Source organism: Nesoenas mayeri (assembly GCF_963082525.1).
Source record: "Nesoenas mayeri genome assembly, chromosome: 3".
Taxonomy (NCBI): domain Eukaryota; kingdom Metazoa; phylum Chordata; class Aves; order Columbiformes; family Columbidae; genus Nesoenas; species Nesoenas mayeri.
Window position 1 is genome coordinate 63,829,238 of NC_137544.1, and position 24,575 is coordinate 63,853,812.

The 24,575-nt window shown below is 36.9% G+C and overlaps 2 protein-coding genes across 10 annotated transcripts in view; one reads left to right on the forward strand and one right to left on the reverse strand.

Moving 5' to 3' along the window:
* Positions 1-1,113: 1,113 nt before the first annotated feature.
* On the reverse strand, positions 1,114-5,638 carry GTF2H5 (general transcription factor IIH subunit 5). Of its 3 annotated transcripts, XM_080342734.1 has the most exons (4): positions 5,557-5,638; positions 5,080-5,194; positions 2,921-3,125; positions 1,114-2,665 (listed from the first exon to the last, which is right to left on the reverse strand). In XM_080342734.1, exons 2-3 carry the CDS (start codon positions 5,112-5,114, stop codon positions 2,945-2,947), a joined length of 216 nt encoding a protein of 71 aa, XP_080198860.1. In that variant the 5' UTR covers positions 5,115-5,194; positions 5,557-5,638; the 3' UTR covers positions 1,114-2,665; positions 2,921-2,944. The 3 variants fall into 3 exon arrangements, with proteins under 3 accessions (XP_080198860.1, XP_080198858.1, XP_080198859.1); XM_080342732.1 differs by having other exon boundaries at positions 1,114-3,125; XM_080342733.1 differs by having other exon boundaries at positions 1,114-3,125; positions 5,465-5,603.
* Positions 5,639-5,687: 49 nt separating this feature from the next.
* SERAC1 (serine active site containing 1) overlaps positions 5,688-24,575 on the forward strand; it is a 36,139-nt gene continuing 17,251 nt past the window's right edge. For 3 of the 7 annotated variants that reach the window (XR_013921938.1, XR_013921939.1, XM_080341213.1), the window contains exons 1-13: positions 8,313-8,911; positions 10,129-10,165; positions 10,457-10,593; positions 10,929-11,018; positions 11,949-12,080; positions 14,118-14,236; positions 16,247-16,375; positions 17,747-17,860; positions 18,212-18,307; positions 19,489-19,651; positions 20,927-21,077; positions 21,875-22,016; positions 22,791-22,891. Coding sequence is in view for 5 of the 7 variants with exons in the window: in XM_080341213.1 (XP_080197339.1) it covers positions 8,683-8,911; positions 10,129-10,165; positions 10,457-10,593; positions 10,929-11,018; positions 11,949-12,080; positions 14,118-14,236; positions 16,247-16,375; positions 17,747-17,860; positions 18,212-18,307; positions 19,489-19,651; positions 20,927-21,077; positions 21,875-22,016; positions 22,791-22,891 (1,640 nt within the window). In the remaining 2 variants the exon portion in view is untranslated. Of the gene's footprint in view, positions 5,724-8,312; positions 8,912-10,082; positions 10,166-10,456; positions 10,594-10,928; positions 11,019-11,948; positions 12,081-14,117; positions 14,237-16,246; positions 16,376-17,746; positions 17,861-18,211; positions 18,308-19,488; positions 19,652-20,926; positions 21,078-21,874; positions 22,017-22,790; positions 22,892-24,575 lie in introns of those variants that run through there. The other 4 variants (XM_080341215.1, XM_080341216.1, XM_080341214.1 and 1 more) reach the window with 4 other exon arrangements.

The window sequence follows — 24,575 nt, forward strand, 5'->3', positions numbered from 1 at the left end:
TCCAGCCTTTACAAAAATTAAGAGATCCTTAACACAATGTTTCGTTCCTTCAGTTCAACTCACCAATACTACCTCATACCTGAATGAAAGCCAGCAAAAATATTTAAAGTCTGTAAGCATAAATGTTAAGTATCTCAAAATGTCTTGACATTTTTAAAGCTAGTATATGCTTTTCTCCCATCTGGGATGGATATATACATATATACACGTATGTATATGTCTATATTTTAAAAAGCATATTTGTTTTCAGACTATATGCATTAAAAATAAATTTAAAAAAGCTTTCTGAGGCCCAAATTTAATAAACCCCAGAAACACCTGGGCATTTTTGTTTGGTGGGTTTGTTTGTTTTTAATACATATACATAATCTAACAGCTTCTTCATTGGATTTCCTTAACCATTCTGCATAATTAAAGACCCTAGAAACTACAAACAACTCAGCTCCTTAGATCCCATAAGGCAACACCAATTTGCTTCTTTATATCTTTTGTTTATTCTTCCAGCATAGAATCAGCTAGGCCTGGTAAGGTTGCAGGAAGGAGCTAAGTTTTGACAGGTTTAGAAGTTAAAATTCATAAACATGTTTGCTCAAAAAAGACTGAGAGCAAAGAGTATAAAAATGCGTGCCTAACTGTTCAATTTATACAGCTTAGAACTTCTATCCCTCTGTATTATATAAGATGTTTATAACTGAAAATATAAGCTAAAATACAGGTAAAACTGTACAATTAACCAGGAGAAAAAGACAAAGACTGTCAGAAGTTTATCATAGACTCAACATGAAAATCACAATAGAAATGTAGCACTAGATATGCTAAATAGAGAGAAGTTTAACAGGTGCAATTCTAACATTACTTTTCAAACACCATCATTTAAAGAGACAGTGGTGGATCATTTAGCTTTCATCAAAATCTGGATGAAAAATAAACTAGGATTCTGAAGAAAGGTTATAAGACACTTCTAAATAAACTGCATTAAGCTACCATGCCATGTTAAGACTACTGACTATCTCTCCGTTAAAAGAGCTCCAATAATCTTCCACAAAATAACATTTACAAGATCAATGTTTGACCAATCTCAAGAAAGAGGTAAGGAACCACAAACCACTCATACCATTTTCAGCTTTTTATTTCAAGGTAAGCTGGTTTTTGATCCACGTTACTGGGGAAGCATCCACTCAAAAAAAAAAAAAAAAACAAAAAACAAACAAACCAAACCAAACCAAGAGATGAAACCACTTTGACTAAAACCCACTGTTCTACAGAGTCAGAGAGATGGGGGCGAACCAGAAACTACAGGGAGCTACATATTCCCCAGGGCTATTTGCTCATTCACGTAAGCCTGAATATTTGCAATTCTACAGAACTTTCTTCAGACAGCTTTTTGATTAAAAACATCTAATAAAACATTTTCCCAAAGCTTCCCTATTACTTGGAAAAAAAACCCACCAACTAATCTCATAGCTACTGGAAAAGCAAAAAAGCAACAGTGGGAGAGTCAGTAAGGAAAACTGTTCCTTAGAAAAAACATCCTGCTTACAATTTTCTTCCCCTAGAGATAAAAAAATAGCATCTGATGTACATCAGCACCTCTGAAAACCAAGCCTTGAAGCAATATCCTAGAAGTCTCTCATTTAAAAATGATTACTTAAAAATTGAACAAATTTGACTACTTTGAGTAAGATGTAGGATAAGAGAAAAGGTAAAACTTGTTATTATTTCTGTTTCTGTCATCTGTATCTGCCATAATTGTAGACAGGAATCTTCACACGTTTTAGCATAATGCACTAGCTAACTTAATAAATAAGCCAGTGTCTGAGATGAGTTACAAGTATAAACCTGAATTTCTGCTCTAAGAGAGGAAAATCTATGAAATTGTAAGCCTCTTTCTTTGCAGCGAAGCACAATAATTAAGGAAGAGCTAAGCTGAAGAAAAAACCACCATCATTATCACAAATCACCCAACACTCCAAAAAAGCCAAAACCAGCTTTCTTCTTCACAGGTAGAGCTACTAAGTCTTTATTTCCCCTTCCTGATCACATAGCTTATTGTGACTAGGTATTAGCTTCAGTGGAAAAATACAATCAATTATATCTAAAGGACTGGTCTCCCATTTATGTTAGCCCTTTGATTTGCTATTGTTGATATACAAATAATCAGTTTACAATTAAAATATGATCTGGGATAATGGCTTTTGTTGTCCCCACCCCCCCATATCCTTCCCTTCTCTCCAAACTCCTAGATTCCCACCACCACACCCAAAACACAGAAAACATAACCTTGGTAAAAGTAGGCAAGTAGTACAGAGCATTTGTAAAATGTTTGGGGAGAAAACACACACACAACAAAAGTAACAAAAAAAAAAAAACAAACACCAAAACCAAACCAAATAAAACTAAACCAACTAAACAAAAAGAAAACTCATACCAACTTTCATTTTGGTGTATAAAACCCATTAAGTTAAAGCAGTACCTGACAATGCCTTCAATTTATCAAGATGTTCTATCATACTTCAACAGACATACTTTACATTCTATCAGTCACACTATAACCAGATTTAATAAATTCCACAGGAATGTAACATGTCAGAGGAGTTCATATAGCATTCCAATACAGAAACACCACTCCAAGCTTTGGGTCATACCACCTTGCAAGATAAAAATCCTAAAGGAAAAACAGAGAGCATGCATCAATAATTCTCTAGGCAAGTCCTCAAGTGTATCATTTTAAGGATTTTAATAAAGATATCACAATGAGAAATAAAATACAATTCAAGAGTATTTTGTCTATGAAAATGATCATTTTTCTAGAGTAGCCACTTCCATGTAGAACACAACACAAAGTATCTACAGAAACCACAGAGTATCTACTAAAACTGTAACAACTCGAGCTATTGACATTCACTCTTCCAAAACTCACAGTAATCTCGTTATTCTAGTCTTTTTACTTCTGAGTAATAGGAAAAGAGTTCTGGTCCATCAACTCGCCCACTCTCTCCTGGAGGAAGTTAACCAACTCAGCTAATACAAACACATGGGTTTCATCCAGGTCTTGTATGATGAACTTCTTTCCCAGTGCATTTGACTCATCCAAGTACAGCAGAAACTGCTTCATTGCTGGGTCGCTGTAGAGACAAACACACATAAGATCCCACCTCATTGTAAAAAGATACGGTTATAAACGAGCAAACAAAACCATCCTTTGAAGACACACCCTAGGTCCTTTGGAAAATTAATATTAATTTCAAGAGTTGCTCATAATTTAAAGAAAGCTTATGTAGCTTTTGAAAAAGTAGCTTCCTTCACAATAGTAATGTTTGGGTTAAAGATAAAATAAACCGATAATGAAGTCTAAAGAGAAGAACTGGCTGTCTGATTGGCAGAGAAGTGACCCTATACTGCTGTTAAAGTAGCTTAAAAAAACCTCAACAACAACAAAAAAACAAAACAAAAAACCACCAACACAAAACCCCACAACCCTTACTGAGGTTTGAACTTACATTTCTATCTTCAGAAATAGCACCATTAAAACATGTTTTCTTACAGCATACTTTAGTTTAAAGGTAACCAAAACTCAAGAGACCACAGATCTTACTCAAAGTAGCATAGCACAGAGAAGAAGTTGTCATGTATGAATTGTACATTTATCACACTGTAACTAAATAGTCTCTTCTTTTTCATGATGTTGCCTTGTAAATTAAGTGTTTAAAAGAAAACCTTTTGGAAGTATGGAAATTACAGGTAATTGAAACAGCTGCATTATACTAAGCAGCTAGATAAACCGGCTTCAAAATATAAGCTCTTCGATCCACTAAAATTCTGAAAAACTCAGACAATATTATTCTGACACAGGAAAAACATGCTCTTTGGTAAAACAGCATTTGATTGCAACAACAATGTGCAATTGCAACAACGATGTGCAAGAAAAACAGGAAATTGGAATCAGTTCAGGACAACTTTCAAAATTGTGAACATAGTTGTTTTGGCAACATAGTAATTCTTAATAACACAGTAAATATTAACAGAACACTTAGCTAATCTCCTCTCTTTTAAATGCATTACAAGGACCAATTCACCTTTCCCTAAAAGCATACATGGTGCAAAGACATGCACTATGAAACCAAACACTTCCCCTGCCCCCTATCCAGCAACTCTAAACCCAGCCTTTAATATTATCCACAAACCTGCAGATGCATGACTAAAATGAGTAGACTAACTGTAGGCAGGATATTTCTTTTGCTTCAGAAGGTTTTCCAACATACTAGCATGGAGACAAATTTGAGAAGACAGACTTTTTATAGCAAAGTTTAGGCTCTGAACTTCTCAAACAGAGCTATTAGACATCCAGTTAGCTCAGATGTTCACTGCAGCAAGCTCACAGCTATATGCACAATGCAGGCACATCACAAGAGGTTCAACATTCTTCTGCTTTTGTGCAGTTGTTAACTGTTAATATGTTTACAATTCAAGTGTACAGTAGAAATCTTGTATGTCATATAATGCTACGCAATGACCCTACAAATCTTGACTGATAATTCTTTTTACTTTGGAGGCAATCAGTTATCTGGCTCTTAGTCTAGAGACTTCAGATTGCATTAAAACTTTTATACTGCACATTATCAAAAGCTTTCTTTTACAAACTACAAGCATATTCAGGTATGATCTACAAAGAGAACCACATTTCAGTCTTGAACAGAATTTGGACTGGAGTTTAAAAAGACAGAAAAGAAAGGATGAAAAATTATCTCCCTCTAGAATCAGTAAAGAAACACATTGCTCACAAACAACAACAACAAATATTATTTGTAAGCAACAGAAAGAACAATATGGAACATCTAATGGTTAAGCATAAGTAGAAAAATAATATCTTGAAAAGAAAAAGGAGTTTGGATTTAGGATTACCTACAAGTGCCCCTCTGCTTCCCTCAAAGGCCACACTTCTGTCTGATTGTTCAGCATGCCCCCTCCTCACAATTTTTTTTTTTTTTGTCTAGACTGTTAAGTGACTTACAATATTTCCAGCTCTAAAGAGATAAGTAGACGTTGACACAACAAAAGACAGTAAGTGCTGTTACTAACCATTCAATCAGGACACCTTTCAGAACATTCACCATCTTCCCACTTCTCTTATAAATACCAAAAAAGGTGACAAGAACAACTCTTGCTTTGGGTTACACACGTAAACAGCAGAAATCTAAAAGGAAAAGAAACAACACCCTGGTTGAACTCTGAGATCCTTCAAGATAACCCACAGCCCCCCGGACCAGCAGCGCTGCCCTGCTCTTCAGCCAAGTGGCGAAGGGCCGACTCGGGTGTGGCACTCAGCTGTGAAAACTAAAGGTCCCAGCCCTGAGAGCAGCCTGGGCAGCTCTGCCCCACGCCGCCAGCGGCTGCGGCCTAATACAGGTCCTTCCGCCGCCACAGGCGAGCCGCGTCCTTGCGAAAGAGACAAGCCCCAACCCACCTCTGGAACGGCCGGGGGTGGTGAACGGGCGAGACGACTCTCGACCGACAGATCCCACGGCTCCCAAGGGCCCCGTTCCACCCGCCCTTTACCTGCGTCGCTACCGCCAGCCGCTCTGACGACGGAGAAACTGCTGCCGCCGGCCAGCGCCACGACATGCGCAGTCCTGCCCTCTCACGACCTCGCCTTCGGATTGGCCAGATCGCCGCAGCGTGCTGGCGTCACAGGAACGCGCCGGTGCCGGGAGGAGAAGCGGAAGGTAACGGCGGTGTTTGCCCGTGGGGGGGCACGGTTATGGCGGCCGTTGGGGGCGGGTCTGGTGGGGGTCGGGCTGCGGGGCGGGACACGGGGGGATCTCAGCCCCGCCGTCACCGCCCGCCGAAGTGGGTGCACCTTTACCTCGGAGGGTTTGCACGGTGCTTTCCTGGTTTAATATTTATTAGTATTTTAACGACTTTATCCTCGAGGTCGCTCCGAAAGCTCTCAGCGGCGAGCGCGGCTGTTCCGCTGCGCCGCCCCGGCTTCGGGCTGCCGAACGGCGCGGCCCCGCCCGGGCGCGGGTCGGCCCTGCGGGAGCCCGGGCTTGTTAAGCACCTCCGGAAAGAGCAGTGGTACCTTGGGCTTCCCCTGCGGGCCTGTGAAAGGCAACAAATGTTGGGGTTTTTTTCCCCTTTGGAAAGAGGCACAGAGGCGTCTCCGCTTTGCTCCTTGGCCGTTGAGGTGTTGCGTTACCAAAAGTTTCGTTTCGTGTTTTGGAATGTGCCCCGGTTGCGAGGCAGCCGGTGGTCCTGGCCCCGCGCGGGCACCAACGGCCTCGGCACGCGCCGGCGGGGGGGCCCGTTGCAGCTTGCAGAGAAACACGGTGCGAAAGGGGTCCCTTTGCATTGCGTTTGTGTACACCTAAACCTATTTGCTCTCAGAGCTGAACAGAGCTTCCTGGCAACAAAGAAATGGCGCTCGCTTTGGCCTCTTGTGTTTGCAGGTGCGCGTTTTGAATTCACGGAGTTGTGGCATCTGTTGTCACTGAATTACAGGTTCATTGCTGTAACAGGCTGTGGTTTGGTAGAAGATTAAACGTGAATACTGTGATTCTATGAATAAAGATAGTAAAAGAACTACTATAGATAAGAGCGTTTGGAGGAGGTATCTCCAGGGGAATGATTGTTAATGTCTTAAAAGTGCTTCTTAGTGTTGTGCCCCCCTTTGAAGTGAATTGATAAATGTGATGTTGAAGTGATAGAAGCCAAAGAAGTTGTCTGTTGTGATTGTGGCAGTGCTGGGGTAATGCTGACATTTTTCCAAAATGTCCCGAACACAAGCAAGAGAACAGCGAAAATTTGAAACTTTTGGGGAAACAGGAAAAGATCAAGGACATAGTAACAGAAGGAAAGAGAAAAGTCCCTTTGTTTACAGAAATTGGACACTGACACTAAAAACGATATAAGCTCATTTTGGTCTGTAGAGATATCCTTAAATTCAGGGAGAATATCAGGGGCTCCCATATCTCAAGATCAGATTCACCGTTCAAGATTTACATGCATGACATTTTATTATTTGGAGTTAATTGTTGTTGTGGTGGTATGAAAGTAATTTGGCACTTTGTAAGGACACCTTTGTTTCAAACATAATAATTTGTTCAATATATTATAGTGCTGTGGAGTTAAACCTGTTTAAACAGATTGAGTCAGTATTTCAGTCAGCATAAGTGTATCAGTGCAGGTACTAAAACTTCACCTGTTGTAAGATATTAACCTCATGTTACTTCTGCAGTATATGCAGCAACAGATTTTTGTGTATTTTGTGATTATTATATGTTTAATATTCTTTGTGGATTTGGGCACAGTTCTTGCACTAAAAATATTACATATTCTATCTATTAAGACTTCAGATTGACTCTAGCAAAAGTAATATAGGGAATTTGATTGCTGTGTGTTGTCTAAGCCAATTTCTTTCTTTTCAAAACTTTAGGTAAGCTTTTCTTATATAAATAAAATGTAAAGGCAGTAACACTGGCTAATACTTAAAATGATAGATATATAAGTAAGTGGTAGAAACAGGAATTGTTGCTTTTGCCTGGCCTAAATTGCCTTGTTTTTCAGTGCTTGACTACTATAACTATACTTTATTCAAACTTCATTGTGCAATGGTTAAGATGCAACCTTGAACAGTGGGCTAAAGAGCATGGCTCTTTTACAGTCCCTCCTGAATAGTCCTGTGTGTTAAAAGAGGCAAGATAATATCTGGATTGTGTAAGGAAGTTGGAGTGTGCTTGTCTTAACTCATTTTCCTACTTGTGAAATGGGGAAAACTCAGTGTATTGCATCCAAGATAGGTCAGAAGAATAAATTCTTTCATATGTCTGAAGCAGTCAGATGTTACCTTCATGGAGACCATATTACTGTCAAGAAGATTCATGCTTGCATTGGATTGCTTCTACATTCAGAACTTTGGTAGTTCTAAAATATGTTATGTGCATTTGTTTGTGACTATTTGGGAAAAAAAAAAACATTGCTTGGTTTGATTTCAGCATTCAGTGAATTCAGACCAGAATGCAGCTTGTCAGTATTCTGCGTCTTCACAGTGTTGAATTGCTAAGGTCTTAATTTTAGAAGACGTTCTTCTCTTCTTCATGACTGTGGCTAGGTTTTCATTCCTTTTAAGTGTAGCTTTTCTAGAATGGGATGTGTTTTACCTGTAAGCATGCCCTATGAGTCTCACAAGCACATGGAGTCAGAACATTTTAGAAACCACTTATTTTTATTAACTGTAGCATTTTTACATTCTTTAAGTATTAGTCTGATTTACCCTTTAAAGGCAAAAGTATGTAGTATAATAGTTCTTGGAGCCTTATTAGTAAAAATAAAAGCTTTACTTCCTAACACAATCAATTTATTAACTTTAAAAGCAGTTGGTGACTGAGTTGTGTTAAAGCCTGTGTCATTTTGAGTGATGTCTTGATGGAGAAATGACTGTATCTGGTATTTAAGGGAGAGCTACCATGAAGTAGGAAAGGAGACTTAGAAGCAGAGAAGTTAATTGGAGACATATACTCAGCAAAATCAACAGTAACACATAATTGTATGAAAAACAGCTTTAAACGTTCTTGTAATTGAAATGCAGGCTATTAAATTGAGGAGTTTATAGACTTTTTTAATTAAAGCATTTTATATGGAGTGAAATGACATAAATATGGTTTATTGTGACCTTTGTTGTAAATCATGACCTTTGCTACCATGGCCTTTGCTATAAAAAGATGGGGAAAAAAGCTACCACAGGTTTTCTGCTGTAATTCTCAGACTAGTAATTACTTTTTTTTTTTCTTTTTCTTTTTCCTTTTTTTTTCCACAATATACAGGATGTCAGTGGCTGCTTACTGTATATTTTGCTATAGGCAAATAGGAACTTCTGGTCCAGCCACCAAAAAACACGTACCATGGAATTATATCAGTAAGTACAGTTCTATATGTATCGATCTGAAGTGTTAATATAAAGGAAAAATCTCTGTTGGTATGACGCCATGCATAATTAAATGATACAAAAGATCTAAATCCTTGAATACTTTCTGATCAAAAGCTTTTATTTGCCTAAAGTGGATATCTGCTTCTGACCTTGTTTTGCATAGTGATATATAAAATGACACCAGCAGATTATCTGGAATTAGAACATGACATGAGCACCCCACCCAGATGCAGTCTTAGTAACTATCTTGAACTCTCTCTTGTACCTGATTTTTTTTTTAACCTCTAGAGCTATGAGGCAATTACATCCGTAAACTGTGAATAAAGTTTCTTTCTATTGTTTCTTCCTCCTTATTTACTGATATCAGTTCTGCAGTCTTCCCCACTTAGTCTCTGCTTTCTTTGATGTCTTCTGTATAGAATGACAATTCTTCCAGTTCTGAAGTTTATTTTTGAGCACTAAAAGGTCGTCAGATATTTCCATTTCTGCTCTACAGGAAGCATTGCATTTTTTTTTCCTTTTCAACCTTCTCTGCCAGCTATTTCTTCAACATGTAGTTGCCTCTTGCCTGCATGCCAAAATTCTTGTGGTCTTGCAAAGTCAGAACCTGGTGGTGCTGGTTGTGGGGCAAATCTCCCAGTTCATGCTGAGGAAAATAAATTGCTCATGATAGGTGAGATGTGTTCCATTTGGTTTGCTGCTACTGGTAATAATAAGAGTTTCTCTGTATTGAGATCCTTACATCCAGATAATCAGCTCAACTTTTCAAAGAATGTACGTACACCTGAATGTGTTCATAGACATTGAAGAAATATCCACGTCATATAAGAAAACATGAACTCCTTAAAACAATCTGGAGTTCCAAATGAATGCTAGTGATGCAGGCAGAGAAAGTTTGCCATTGATTCCTGCAGCTGAGCAATGAATGTAACTGATGGGCCACAGTACTCAAAGTAGATAGCACTGGCAGGATACATGTTTTACCATCGTGCTTAGGAGAGCAGGAAATCCTAAATCAAGTAATATTTTCACTGTTTGTAAATTTAGATAATGATTTCCTGAAAGCCAGAGAACAATGGAAAATAAATTTAAAAGCTTACTTTTAGTGGCTGAAATTCTTACTGTCTGGTAATCAAATGCTAACTATATTTTTATTAAGGTGATGCACACAACTTTGCTTGACATGAGTTTTTCATTTTTTCAAGGACAAATTGCAAAGGTAACTGGATCGCTTATGCTAGGGTAAGTTGTAACTAACAAGCATATATGACATATATGCAGTTAAAATTTTAATTCATGTATCTTTAAAAAAATGTGACAATTTTAGGGGACCTTTAGACATGGTGGAATATAGTTTTGAAGTATGTTTTCTAATAGTACTTATTTTAAGTATTTTAGAGTTTTTTCTCTGCTTAATTAAAATAATCTGCAGACTATTATGTATTTGGTAAAATCTGGATCATTTATACCAAAATGATTGTTCATGTATTTTTAAAAAAATAATATTAATATCTGGTTCTCTTTTATTTAAAGAGGTTTTGTATTCATTACATATGAAGTCCTGTCCTTAAAGAAGTTACTGCAAATTGATACTCAAGCTATAAATCAAGAAAAACTTAAATCCTATGTGTATGTACATACAACTTCTCTAAATCCAAGTGAATATCAAGGTAAGATACATAATTGTTTGGATTCTAAAACCAGACTTTTTAGAGCATAGAATTATTCTGGAAGTCACCCTTATATAAGGAAAGATATTTTTCCTGAGTTTTTTTACAAAAATAGTATTCTTCACAATTTCACCAAATTTATTTCAAGCTGGTATTTTTTTTTTAAGACAGTTCTATACATACAGTTCTCTGTATATGAGATAATTTTATATATGTGTGTCCATATACATATATGTATGTGTGTGTATATTTCATATATATATATGTATGTGTGTGAAAAATAATTTAATAGAACTGTGTTTCAGACATCTAGTAATATGAAAATACTCTCATAGGTATCACATACAAAGCCAGAAAAGAAATCCATAAAGCAGTGAGGAAAATTCTAGAAACAGAAGCTAAAATTTTCCGGAGACCTTTTAATGGTAGGTGTTGAAAACATGGCTTTATCTGGGGTTATTATTTTTGAATAGTAAAACATAAGCCTTTTAGAGGCTTCTTACAAATTTAACGTGTTCTTTTGTATTTGAAATGGTGGTAATATTACTTTAATTTTCTGCAGTAATATAGAATATTAGTATATTTTCTGTATATTAAAACCATTGCTTTTCTTAAAGTAAACGAAAGTGACTACTAGGAAGAGATTTGGGTTTGGGGTTTTTTTTTGTCTTTTTTCAGAAGAGACTTGAAGCTTAAGATACCAGGTTAATATTTGATACCAGTTTTGTGTACAAAAGGTGTTTGGGGGATGAGATACTCTCAAAATTTCATTTTAGAAAAGTATATTATGCTTTCATCAGAATTGCCAATATTAACTGAAAGCAGCACAGTCTTTTTGTAACAGTGTGCCACTGCTTTTTAGAGTAATTTAAAATAAGAATTTCAATTCATATAAGAAACTGTGCTCCCGAGGCATACTATCTATTCTCATTTAACTATCTGTTAAATTATTCTAACAATATGTACATCCACTGTGGTGATATGAAGTTAATTGTTCAAGGTCAGAGCCTCAAGAGTTGCTAATCATTTCCAGCTCCTGCTGGAAGCTGGCAGTTCTGGTTGGTAAGTGCCAGCCAGGGTGTGTATGTGTAACATATATATGACATATCAACTTGGTGCCACTAAAATTAATCAAAATTATCCCATTAATTCAAGGATCAGCATTTTACTAATGCCATTCTGTCATTGTTTGTTGTACTAATTTAATATTAAAACATTACACTCTACTGTTAATGACTAATATTCAAATATTAAACAGATTTTTTTTAATTTTTTTTTTTACTCAATGAATAGAAACATAACTGTTAAAATGCTTATCAATAGTAACCTGTATTTTATTTGTTTCGTGGTAAAAGAACAGTTCAGTACATTTGATGTAGAAGATCATGAGTGTGCCTTATGGCTGCTCCTAAGGAGATGTCGGTCAGAAGACAAAGAGGTCCGACTGCAGGCTGTACAGGACCTGGCAAACAACACTCACTGGCATGGTAATGTATGCTGATGTAGTCTAATTCATCCCAGAAATGTGACAAAGTCTCACTTAGCTCTTGCATGTCTGCTACCAACATGAAAACAAGCTAGTAGCTGCAAGTAGTGTAAATAAGCTCTGAGATTTGGTCTAAAATGTGGAGGTTTTATTTAAATTTCAAGTAATTCTTCTTTCCTAGTACCCTGATACAGTGTGTCTGCAGTGTGGGACTGTTTCTCCACCAGGGAGCTGCAGCCACTGCCCTTGTGTGGGAGAGCAGTTCATGCTCATTAGTTCACCAGCTTTTCTGTTGGGACTGCTAACAAGGTCACTAGTTCTGGCAGTGATTTTTATAAGGCTTTGTAGGGAAGTGGGTTTAAACCCATGGTTGAGTCAAGAAAAATTGGTTAGGAGCTAGTAGGTAGTGATGACAAACTAGAGGTAGAGGGCTTGCATGTGCAAGCATTGTTTGTAAGCTGTTTTCCATCCTAGTTATTATTATTATTCAGTAGTAATAAGTTCTCCCTGTTCACCTAGCAGTGAATGTCCTTGAAATGGAAAGTGTGGGATGGGGAGGTGTATTATATGTCCCTTTCCCCCCTTCATCACTAGTCCATATAAACTAGGTGGCACTCTAATCTTGTCTCTCATTATTCTGGTAGTCCAGTCAGTTGAGAACCTTTCACTCTTCCAGTGCAATTCCACATCATGGGGTTCATTTTGTTTTAGATTTCCTCTGTAAAATTCTAATAAATTACCCCAAGCAGTTTACATCAAAAATCTGTGTTTGATAATGTTTGAAAGCTAGGATGTGCCAAAATTGAAGCTATGTGTACTAGTCCAGTATAACCGCCTCATGTTTGGAGGAGAGGACAATCTGTTAACAGGAGATCTCAGTGCACAATGTGGCCAGTACACAGGAATCTAGTTGCTTTTCATTATCTTATTTTTTGTGTAGTGCACACTGCTGTAGTATTTTGATATTTTGCAAACACTAATTATTCTTGCCAACTACCTTATGAGGGAAATAGGCTTTTTAAAAACTTTATTTCCAAAACCAAGTTGAAGAAAGATTAAGACTGAAAATATGTGCTAGATTTTCACAGCTAGGACCAAATTGTTCAGCATACCTGTTATCATAAACACTGTAATTTTCTTGTCCAAAGCACGACTTCAGTGACTTCAGTTTGCAGCTGTAAGTGATCTGCATCAAAGAAAAAAGACGGTCAGCCTATGACTGTAAAAAGTATATTTTTAGTTGGCTTGTCAGCTTTCTTCTAGAATTATATAACAGTAACAAGGATAAAAACTTATTTTTATATAAAAAGTACTGATGTGCTTTAAGATTACATTTTCTTTTGCTTCAGTTTGCCACTTAATTTCAGTATATAATTTTCAGTTTCTCCAGCTATAGTGTAGACAGGTTTTGGAAAGGAACAGTAGTTACCATTTAAATCTGGTTTCCCTTCAGTAGGGTAAACGAAAGCCTGTCTTGTATCTTCAGTAAGGGAAGACTACTTAAAACTGTACTGTGGTGCTATCCTGCCTTTTCTGAGGTCACCTGATTTTGAGACTTCAGTAATTTTATTGAAACATAGCTTTTGTATCACATAAAATTAGGTGTCTGTGTCTTGGCAGCATTGGGATTTAAGGCTGTGGTTTTTAATACTGTATGCAGAAAAAAATATGCATATTCCTTTCAAATTTTGACTCAAGCCCAGAGGATTAAGCTTAAATTTGTAGTCCTTGTAGTCTTTTCACAGTGGCAATACTGAACATTTGATTTTATTGTGCTCAACTTATATCTGAGGGCCTTTATCAAAGTGATCTATAATGAACAATTGCCCAAGTATATTTCAGTTTAGTATAGCACTGGTCTGACATATGCAGTGTTTGTCTTTTCGAATTTGTGATTACAAAATTGGAGGTTATTTAAGTAGGTTGCAGAGAGGTGGTTTTGTTTTACATTAACAAAGTAGATCAGAAACTACTTTTGAAACCAAATGAAATATTTAAGGTTAGTTTTAACTCTAACACTTAAACTCTTGTGCTGCAGGTTATCAGTACAGTACAGTTGCCCAAACCTGTGATCAAAGGACTGCTATAGGTTTGGCTCGATCCAAAGATATCGACCTTCGCTTTTTCCTGCCTCCACCACTGCCAAGAATAAAGAATGTAAGTAAATGAAAAGTGGGTATTAGATGTTTTCTTGCTTGCTTGTTTGTTTCTAGTGCTTTTGTTTTTGGTAACCATACTGCAGTGGAATTCTAAAGTAATTAATGAGAAGTAAAATTCAAAACTTTAATATAGTGATATACCTCTGTGGTATATCTGCATTAGTGAATGGCATGATGGAAAGAAGTAAGGATGGAAGCTTGATCAATTATTCCTCTCTGACTGTATGTCCACATGATACATTTGCCAGCAGTGAAGCCTGAGCCAGTTATCAGTCTGCATGCACTGCTTGTCTGTACTCAACAGGCAACATGAAGTAGTCTTATATCAAGCCATCCTAGATTGCCTGGTTGATATGGACAGAATCCTTCGCATAGAGCGTGCTCTTGAAGGTCTTTGCATCCTCACTGCTAGTGCCGTGCCCTGGACAGTGCTCTGGCACTCAGCTTTAACCTTGAGAGGGAAACCATTTTCAGTGCACCATGTGACTCCCAATGCAGATGCAAAGCATGTTTACTCCCTGGAAAATTTACTCCAGTGTATTGAAACGCTAATGCAGACATACTCACTGTCTTTCACCAAAAAATCCGCTATTTTCTCCTTTTGACATCTTAATCTACTTATGTATGAATTTATAAGTTATAACAAGTGTTTGGAGATGAGTTTTACTGTTATTACTATTAACTAAGTTTTATCCAACTTCAGTTATCACAATTGACTAGAACTCCAACAGAATATTCAGAAAGTATGATTTTAGCTGCTGAAATGCATTGCACCTTGATACAGTAACTGAGAATTAATCAGTTAAGCAAGTATATAACATCTGCAACAGATTTAAGTAATCTGTCTTAAATTCCCAAATGCCTTCAGAGATTGTGAGGTGCAGATGTGGCTCTTCCCCATCCTCTGTACTTAGAGTAAGATCTACCAGCTTTGCTTTCTTTATACCCAGGCCTGTTGTAGGCCCACCTCTTTCTTGCCACCTTTTGGGTACCAACAAATCCATAGGGGATAAATTTGAGCTTGTTTTGTTTTCACATTAATTAGTAAGTGTGTGTGTATGTGTATATAAAATGGTTTGAGCCAATGTCATCATATCAGCTTCTTCAATAAATAGAATTGGCACATAAAGCATAATATAAGGCATCTTTTGTAATGCTAATAGAGTGAATGCTGGCAAAAGTCCCTTTTAGAGAATACCTGTATGTCTTAACCAACAAAACACTGGAAAGCAGCTTTGATTGGTAGCAATATTCTCACTTTTGGGTTTCTTTTATTTGTAACATTACGTGATGGTAGATCTGTACCTGTCAGTCCTGAAGTACTAAAGTATACTAGTATATGTTTGTGTGTATACTTTGTTTTTACAGCAGTATGATTGTGGGGTGATAGAAGCTGAGAGTTCCCAAGCTGCTGATTAGGAAGTGGAAACAAATCATTGTGGCAGCAAGTGTTGCTTTGCACATCAGATATGTCTTCATCTCTGATTTTAGCAAGGATTAGAATAACTGCAAGTTCAATTATTGTGGGCAAATAAAATTACTTTGAATCTATTTTTCTGTCACCTCCTCTGGATTATTAAATGAACACCTGTATTAATATTTTGAAGATAAATTATTAAAAGAAGTGTTGTCTGTGTTTTTCTAGTACTTTATACCTTCATTTTAATGAAGTAGCACCAAAATTACTGTGCAGCTAGGGTTGAACATCTAAGGTTCCTGTGCCAAGAGGAACTGTTTTTCTTTTGCCCTTCTGGACCTATTAGAATAAGGCCACCAAAGTATGAAGTGTAAAGCCTGTGTTTCATCACTCAGTTTATGATTTTAGAATTTTCAACCTCCAAAGTCTTTACAGGTGTAACTATTAAAGTTGAAGAGCACTTAAGCCCAGGGTTCATATTTTATGGCCTTATTAATATGGCTAATTCAATTATTTCAGATCTTTCTTTTCTCTGTGTTTTGCTTCATGCTTTGAAAAGAACTAAAAGCAATTTGTGCTTATTTCTCACAGGATTATCTCATAGGAGATGAACTTCGCTCATTATTAGTGTCTTTACCTCAGACTGATCTTGATCCATGTGTCCAGTACTTCACATCTCTTGCTTTACGCGAAAGTAGTCAGATTCTCGCTGCACAACGAGTAAGTTCCCACCTGCAGAACAGAACAATTTGGGTTCTTTGTTCCATATATATTTCCATATTTTTGAGCATTATAAGAGGAAGAGAAATGCACAGACTTTGTGACCATACCACATAAGTAAAATTTCTGTATTGCCATACATGCAACGTAAGGAAAATCTCTTGTGGGTGTTGGTCTCTTCTCTCAAGTAACAAGCGATAGAAGAAGAGGAAATGGCCTCAAGTTGTGCCAGGGAAGGCTTAGATTGGATATTAGGAATAATTTTCTCACTGGAAGTATTCCCATAAAGTGGATATTTCAGCATTTTGTCCAGAACATTTCCTTCCCCTTGCAGTGCTCATGAAATTGTTTTTCACATTTCATCTTACTGTTGAGTTTTCTTGTACTGCTGAGATGATTAAACCTCTGTTAAGCCTTGCTAGCAAACTGATAAGTTGTAAGCAAACCTTAACTAGTAAACTCTCTTACATCACAGGGAAATGCCTCCCTGTAACAGATCAGTGTTGTGAAAACCAGAATTGGAATAGTGTAGTGGTCTGTTTGGACTTGGAACTTAGGAATTCTTCAGTTCTGTCTGTCCAGCGACTTCCTAAGTGGCTTTAGGAACATCATTTAAAATACTGTTATTGGTTTTTAATTTTTTTAATTGGTTTTTAAATTTGTGATTATTAGTTTTTGTAAGATGCAGTAATAAAAAATTACTGTAATATAACAGTGATACCTGTCAGGCTTTATTTAGAGATTTCATAGTGCAATAACTCTTTATTTTCTATGACACAATTATGTGTAATATTTTCACACTATGACTCCTTTAATTGTTTCCAAAGCCAGAGCTCTTGCTATACTAAAGGAGCTTTGGTAAAACACCACACTTAGAGGCATTTTGATTATCGCACTGTTCTAGAAGACTGCTCTTTATTGAGGTTATGCTGGTCTTCCTACTGCATGATTGTGACAGACTGGTCTTTGGGGACTATGCTGAGTGTTGAAGACCTTTTTTTCCTCCTCATTTTTGCAACTATGGAAGTGTAGATGCAGTCTGATTCTTGATTTTTTTTTTTTTCTTAAGCAAATAATGTTAAAAGAAGACATTCATTAACAAAATGAAAATCCTACATTTTCTCCCTTTATTGTATGTTTTGAAGTTAATAGACTGTGGATAGATTCTGTTCAATATTTTCAGTTTAAAATAGTAGATTTTTTTTATGGATTGGTTTTGTGTAATTTGTACATTTTGAAAAATGCCTGCATGCTGTGCACTCTTTATAGCAATTTCCATAGATCATTGCACACTTAGCGTTTTAGTTTAGAAATGCTTATTTTATGTAGCCATTTGAAATGTGTTTTAGCTATTATGGATTCTCATTTCAGGGAGGCTTATGGTGTTTTGGAGGAAGTGGACTTCCATATTGTGAAACACTGAGTAAAATCCCTTCAGAGACAGTGGAACTCTTTTGCTTGCAAGCTTTAGTACAACATTCTAAGGTAATTTGTCCTTTAAACTGTAACTGAAAAGCTACTTTTATAAACATTCCTTTCTAATGCTTTCTCATATATTGGGAAGGAGTTGCCATTTCATTGTCTCCTATCCCTCACCCGTTCTGTAAGAATCTTCAGACAGAGACTGGTGTGAATTGGAAAGCAGCATTACAAACTCATTTTTTTCTCATGGGAAGTATATCTAAGTCCTGTTATTGTTTCTAATTAGTCTGTATGAGTTCCCCTCTAATATACCTGCATGTGTCTTTCAAGAAGTAAAAGGGGAAGCTCTGGCACAAAAAAGCAGGAGAGAAATGCTTGAGGTCCAGATGGCTTCAGCAAGTCTTTTCTGTGTAGGGCCACTTCCCACTGGCACTCAGAGTCATTGGAGATAGATACAATGAAGAAACAGTGTTTCCATTCTGCAGCTTCTCAGTGAGCAAGACAATGATGGTATGAAATTCTCAGTACAAAACATGTGTGGCTTTGTGTGAGTTGGTGTACATCAGTTCAGAAAGCATACAAGCAGTCTCTTCGTATGATGCTTAATCTCACCCTAGTGCCAGGTTTCCAGAAAGCAACGTAGCCTTGTGAATTCGCTCTAATCAGAATGAAATGCAAATCTTGGCCTTTTGCAAAGGTCCCTCCTTCAGCGGTCCCTGTGGAATATTGCACAGCACGCTGCTAATACAGTGCATCTTCCCAGGACCAGTATGCTTTTTGTAGACACAGATGAAGAATGTGTAGGATTTTGTGTAACAATGGTTCGTCTTGATTCCAATTGCTGCACTATTCAGTGTGCATTTAATTGCTCAGAAACCTAGAACACTGAGAATACTAAATTGTTATTAGGATAAAGTACAGTTTGCTAGTGTTCTTTTTACATCTTCCATACATGTAGAAATCCTGACTTGATTTAGAATTTGTTGTATTCTAGATTTTCAGTTTAAACAAGTTGTGACTGTTCTTATTCTGAATGTGTGTCTGTTTTTGTTGAGTGCCACAGACTTGAGGACATATGCAGTTCAATGACTATCACACATTTTTAAGCACTGTAGACAATATGTCCAAGTTACAAGCATTTGACTGCTCTTAATAGTTGAGACTGCAACTAATTAGTGCATAATTTATCTTCTTGAACTAGATTCTGTTGTTGTCTTTAAGATCAATAATGATAGCAGTACTATTTGGAAAGTAGAAATACCTTCATATTTCAAAAGAAGGGACTATAATGATTGCATTTTAGATGGTGAACAGGAAGACAAGTAGCTCTGGTTGAAATAGTACTTTAACAAATGCAGACAGTTGTCCTGTTCAAACTCTTGAACTTTAGTTGAAATTTGATCGTGGCAAGCAGAGAGCAATCTCATCTCCCTCAGATGTGGAGGACAGTAGAGTCATGGTACTCAGAATCTTTCAGGTTGTAAAGCCATAGAAGTCATGCATTTGACATATTAAAATGTTCCTCTTCAACTACAGCATAATAAATTCTAGATTAATAAGAATTCCAGTGTAATAGGGGTGTTGTGTCATATCAGCTCTTTAAAATTCCCTAATTTGTGAATTAACAGCATCTCAAAGAACCTTTGACAGAACATTTACTTATTGTCATTGTATTTACTGTATAATGCTAGGTTTCTTCTCACTGTGATAAAATTGAAGCTAAAGGAGGCCTTCAGCTACTGCAGAGGATATACCAGCAACGTAAAGATTCAGCAAAAATACAAAGGAACATAATTCGCATTATTGGAAATATGGCTTTGGATGAACGTCTTCATTCATCCATAGTACGTGCAGGTAAAATGAAAGCAAGTACAAGCAGTCTGAGTGTCAGTTTTCTATTCTAAAATTTTTAGAGGATTCAGTGCTTTTGAAAAGTGTAGTGGACCGTGGCAGTGGTGTGATTTTTATATTTGGGGGGTTGGGAAAGTGGTGTTTATACAAAAAATATGGACAGGTTAGACAGTGTTGATGAAGAGCTGCTATATCCTGTCTAGCCAATTTATGTCAGTGCTACAGTGGTATTTGAAGTCTGATGGGTGGTGAAAATTTGGACTTGGTTCATGTTCAGTTCACATTACTGGTAAAAATATTTTTTGAGTTTCCTACTCTTACAGATCATCTACCTTGTAGATTATTATTTTATTGACCATGTTTTAGTCTCATAAAGGCACAGAGCAGCTTGCAGTCCTTGCCTTTGAAGTAAAGTGAAACATGCCTTCCTGCCCTCCCTTGTTTCATGTCAAGCTAGTAACTTCTACTAAGCCTTGCTCTGGTGCCTCTTTTTTTAATACACTCTAAATAACAGAATAAAATTATTCCTTCAAATTCTCTACCAAATAAATATTTCCCAATGTTGTATTAGGAAAGAAATAAAAACAAAAATAGAAAATATCAATATGGTCATGTATACATCCACACTGGTGTCTGCCTTATTTTTTTTTCTCCATGTTGCAAAAAGGAGAAGTAGTAAAGGCACAGGGAAAGACTGTGAGGGTGATTAAAAATTTGTAATGACTGTGGTAGAGGACAAATAACAAGACTAAGACACTTAGTTTGGAAAAAGCAACTGACAGAAAATATGATGGAGATTTATAAGATCTCTACTAGCATAGAGAAGGCAAAGAGGGAACAGTCATCTGCTGTTTCCCATAATGCAAAACCAAAGAGTCTTGTACATTAGATTATGAAGAGGCAAAATGAATAAATATGCATTTTTTCCATACAGTGTGTGACCAAACTAGAACTTGCCACTGACATTGTTGCTGAAGACTTACAAAGCTGTTCACTCTCTAACAAGTGCACTGACCTGCTGATACACTTTCTTATTCTTCTGAGAAGTGGTTCTCTTTCAGAGTGTAAGCTGAACAGAAGCAAAATACATTGCCTCCTCACCACTCTGGATTTCTGAATTTTGGAGGTTCCATTTATCTAGCATTGGCTTTCCTGCAATAAAGAAAGTGGACCTAACATCTATTTTTACAAGTATACTTTGAAGGATGATGTTTCTGAACTCTTCTGTTTGGATGATGTTTTAATTAGTTAACCTGCCACTTTATTTTTTCACTGTAGGTTGGGTTTCTTTACTTGCTGAAGCAATGAAATCCCCACATGTCATTCAGTCTTCTCATGCATCCAGAGCTTTGGCTAATCTAGACAGAGACACAGTGCAAGAAAAGTACTCAGATGGTGTTTATATCTTGCATCCACAATATCGTAGCAGGTAAAGCAGAAGGAGATATTGTACGTGCTGTACTTTGAGTTACTTGTCATACTGTTCAGTTACAAAACTTTGGAAGAGTTGGCATCACAGTGCTGCTGTACTCATGTCACCTGTTCTTTGATGGGTTGAGAGGGCTGAATTTAGATTCTCGAATAGGAGAACAAGAGAAGTGCTTGGAGCAGTCCATAGTCGTGAAAGGAGGATTATTGTACTGCATGGAAAAATCCAGACACAAGCCGTGAGATTAATTACTGTTTTGCATGTGATGCCAGCATCTAACCTTTGCACTGGTTGTCTTGGGATACAGTGCTGTGGAATTATTCCATTGGCAGCAGCACCTGTGGGCCTAAGATGCAATAAATTCACAGCTTCAGTGTCTTTTAATAGTGATTGTATGTCTGAGCTGAAGCAGCCTCCAATATGGTGTGTCAGTAGCAACTATTCTCTGGGTCACTGGTGTTAGTCAGGTTACAGTGAAGATACAGTTTGATGATAAAGCTGAAACTACCAAACTGCATTAACAGTAGCTGGAGAGAATGGTGTTTCTCATTATAGAAAAATACCATTTGGGTACTTTCCATACCTCTTTTTATATCTCTGCTGGGTGGATCCCTGTTTTTCTGTCTTCATCTGAATATCCTCTTTGAAATATCATGAAATGTTGTCTGTAAGATAAGAAATCATGTACAGTGATAAAAATAGCATTTTGGCATCCTTAGGCTAAAACTACTGTGTAAATTTAATTTACTAAAAGAATTTGTACCACGCATCTCTTAAAAATTATTTTTCTATATCAGTCAGCCCATCAGAGCAGACATCCTTTTTGTTCATGGTCTTTTGGGAGCAGCATTTAAAACCTGGCGACAGCAAGACATTGACCGACGTTTGGATAAAAAGGCTTCAGAAGGGGAAGAGGACTATACCCAGTGCTGGCCAAAGGTAAAAAGACAATAACATTTTCATGTGTGGCTGCTGTTTTCTCACTAATGAGAGCTGTCCAGAAGATCCAGAATTACACTGTCTGGCAGTTGTCTTTTTTGAATCAAAATACTTGTAATCTGTTATACAAGTAGCACTTTTCAAGTTCCTGGTATACTTTGGTTAGCAAGCTGGGATTTTGACCAGGTTGTTCTTGCAAAGGGATATCCCTGCTAAATTTAGTGCTCTCAGCATCGTTCTTCTGCTAGCGAAAGAGGAGGCAATGACTTTTTTTTTTTTAAATAAATGTTATTGCTGAGAAAAAGATACATAAAATTACATTTTAAATTAAATACCCTTTCTTACATAGGTGTCCAAGTAGCTCATCTTTGCAGATTGCTATTTAAATGTTGTTGGCAGATAAGTAATTACTGTTTCAAGCAACTCACATGGTTATAACCAACAGTATCTCTGTAAAACTTAAACTCATCGGTCCTGTTGGTAATCTTAGTAATTCTTGTTTCACCCAGGAGAGGGAGCCAGGAATACACAAGTTAGTAATCCATTTCTATCCTTTGCCTACTTTGTGACTGAGGAACGCACTGGAGTTTGCCAACATGTTATAAAAGTTATAGTCTAGGTGTAAGATTTATTTGGAGATTAACTGAAGAGCAGAAATCTTGCTTGATATTGTACCCACAGTAATGTCTTTGCTCCATTACTGATAAACTGTTTGTACAAGTTTGTTAGGTACTTCATATGAGTTCATTTTGTTTTCATTTTTTGTTAATTTAGACGTGGCTGGCTTCAGACTGTCCTGCCCTTAGAATCATATCTGTGGAATATGACACCCATTGGAGTGACTGGAAAGCAAAATGTCCTGTTGAGGCTCACAGGTAACGAATTAGGTGTTTGCAGTTTGGAGAGGAGGGAGGAGGGAGACCACTGAAGTTGACCCTTGGGATCACCTAGTGTGAAACAGTGAATTTAACTTTTCCTGTTGGATTTGAAAATCGAGTTTGGAAATAGGTACAGTCATGGTATACGTGAGCTTTTTAGGCGCATGGATAAGAATTTGTGGCAACTTCCTAAATTCTTACAGTCTGTTTGTGCATAGCAGACACACTATATTATGCTATTAGGTGAGGTAAATATAGTATTAATGTTAAATCTTAAGGGAAATGTTTCTTAAACTTGAAACAACCCAATAATGCTTTATAAGCACAGAAAAAAAAATCACTGTGCTATGACTTTTTACTTGCAATAAAATGAAGCATATACTTTCATTCAGGAAATTATAATCCATGGAAAGAGGTTCATATAAGTTTTTCATAGATAAAATACAGCAACTGTACCTGGTCTGGTCAGAGAGAGTATTGTCAGAGGAACTGTGTTTTTACTAATCATGAACTCAGTAAATCAGAGGAAGATGGTACCTCCAAACATGTTCCTTCTGAAAAATAAAAATACTTTGGGCCCATAGAGATTATTTGGCTTGAATGGATTTTAGGTTTAGTAATGTAGTTCAGTGATCTTTGAACCAGACCCTAATCTGAGTCCGTGAAACACTCATGCAGATTCTTAAGCATGTAGATTCAAGTCCTGTAGATTCAACTTGTGTACTTCAATGGAGTCATGTGTGTGACTGCTCACAGGTTAAGAATCTGAAATATGTTTTGTGTAGGGGAGAAAAAAATTCAGCACATGTATAATAGACTGGGAACTTGGTACTTCTTCATTCTCTTCTCCCTATGGATATACGAAGGATCAACGCAATTATTACATTAAAGAAAGCATGTGAGCAGGGAAAACATAAGATGTGGCTCTTAATATGTCTATTTGAAATTAAGTAGAACAATGATAGTAAAAAAACCCCATGTAGATTGTTATCTCTACAGAAGAAATTTTTTCCTGTGTCTGTCTGGAGTAAGTATAATGGAAGAAAATGTGAAAAACAAACAAGAGTGTTTTTATTTATTTATATTAAGTTAATGTCTTTTTCATTACAAAATGGAAAATTACATTGCCAGCTATTTATGGTCACTCAGGCATAATATTTGATTATTTTTATAATTTGATATGGTTAGTAAAAAATGAAAGATATGTAATATAATTTTAACTATCAGGAACAAAGATGTACCAGTAGAAACACAACCTCATGATTGCTTTAGGTGTGTAGGCTCATTCACTGTTTCAAAAGAGAATTTTTATGTCCCTCAGCTACCCTAAGCCTATTGTTCAGCTGAAAAGACATATTTTAGTATCCTTTTCATATGTATTAGAAAAGCAATTTCTAGTGAGAATGCGGAGAGCAATAGAGATGAAGTGTGTTAGACTTCGCACAGTGGTTGCCTCAATATCCTGCAGTTTCCATTACCCAGGGGTCTTGTGTGTTTGATTCTTGTTATGCTGCAAAAAGTAACAACGTTGCACTGTCAAGCCTGGGCTGGGAACTGACATTGGGTTTGTTTTCACTAATGAAGTGGAGATGATTATGCTTTTATACTATTTCAGCACAAAGCATTTGGAGGTTATTGTCTGGAAAGTATAACAGACATTATCTGTGGTTTTTGAATGTAT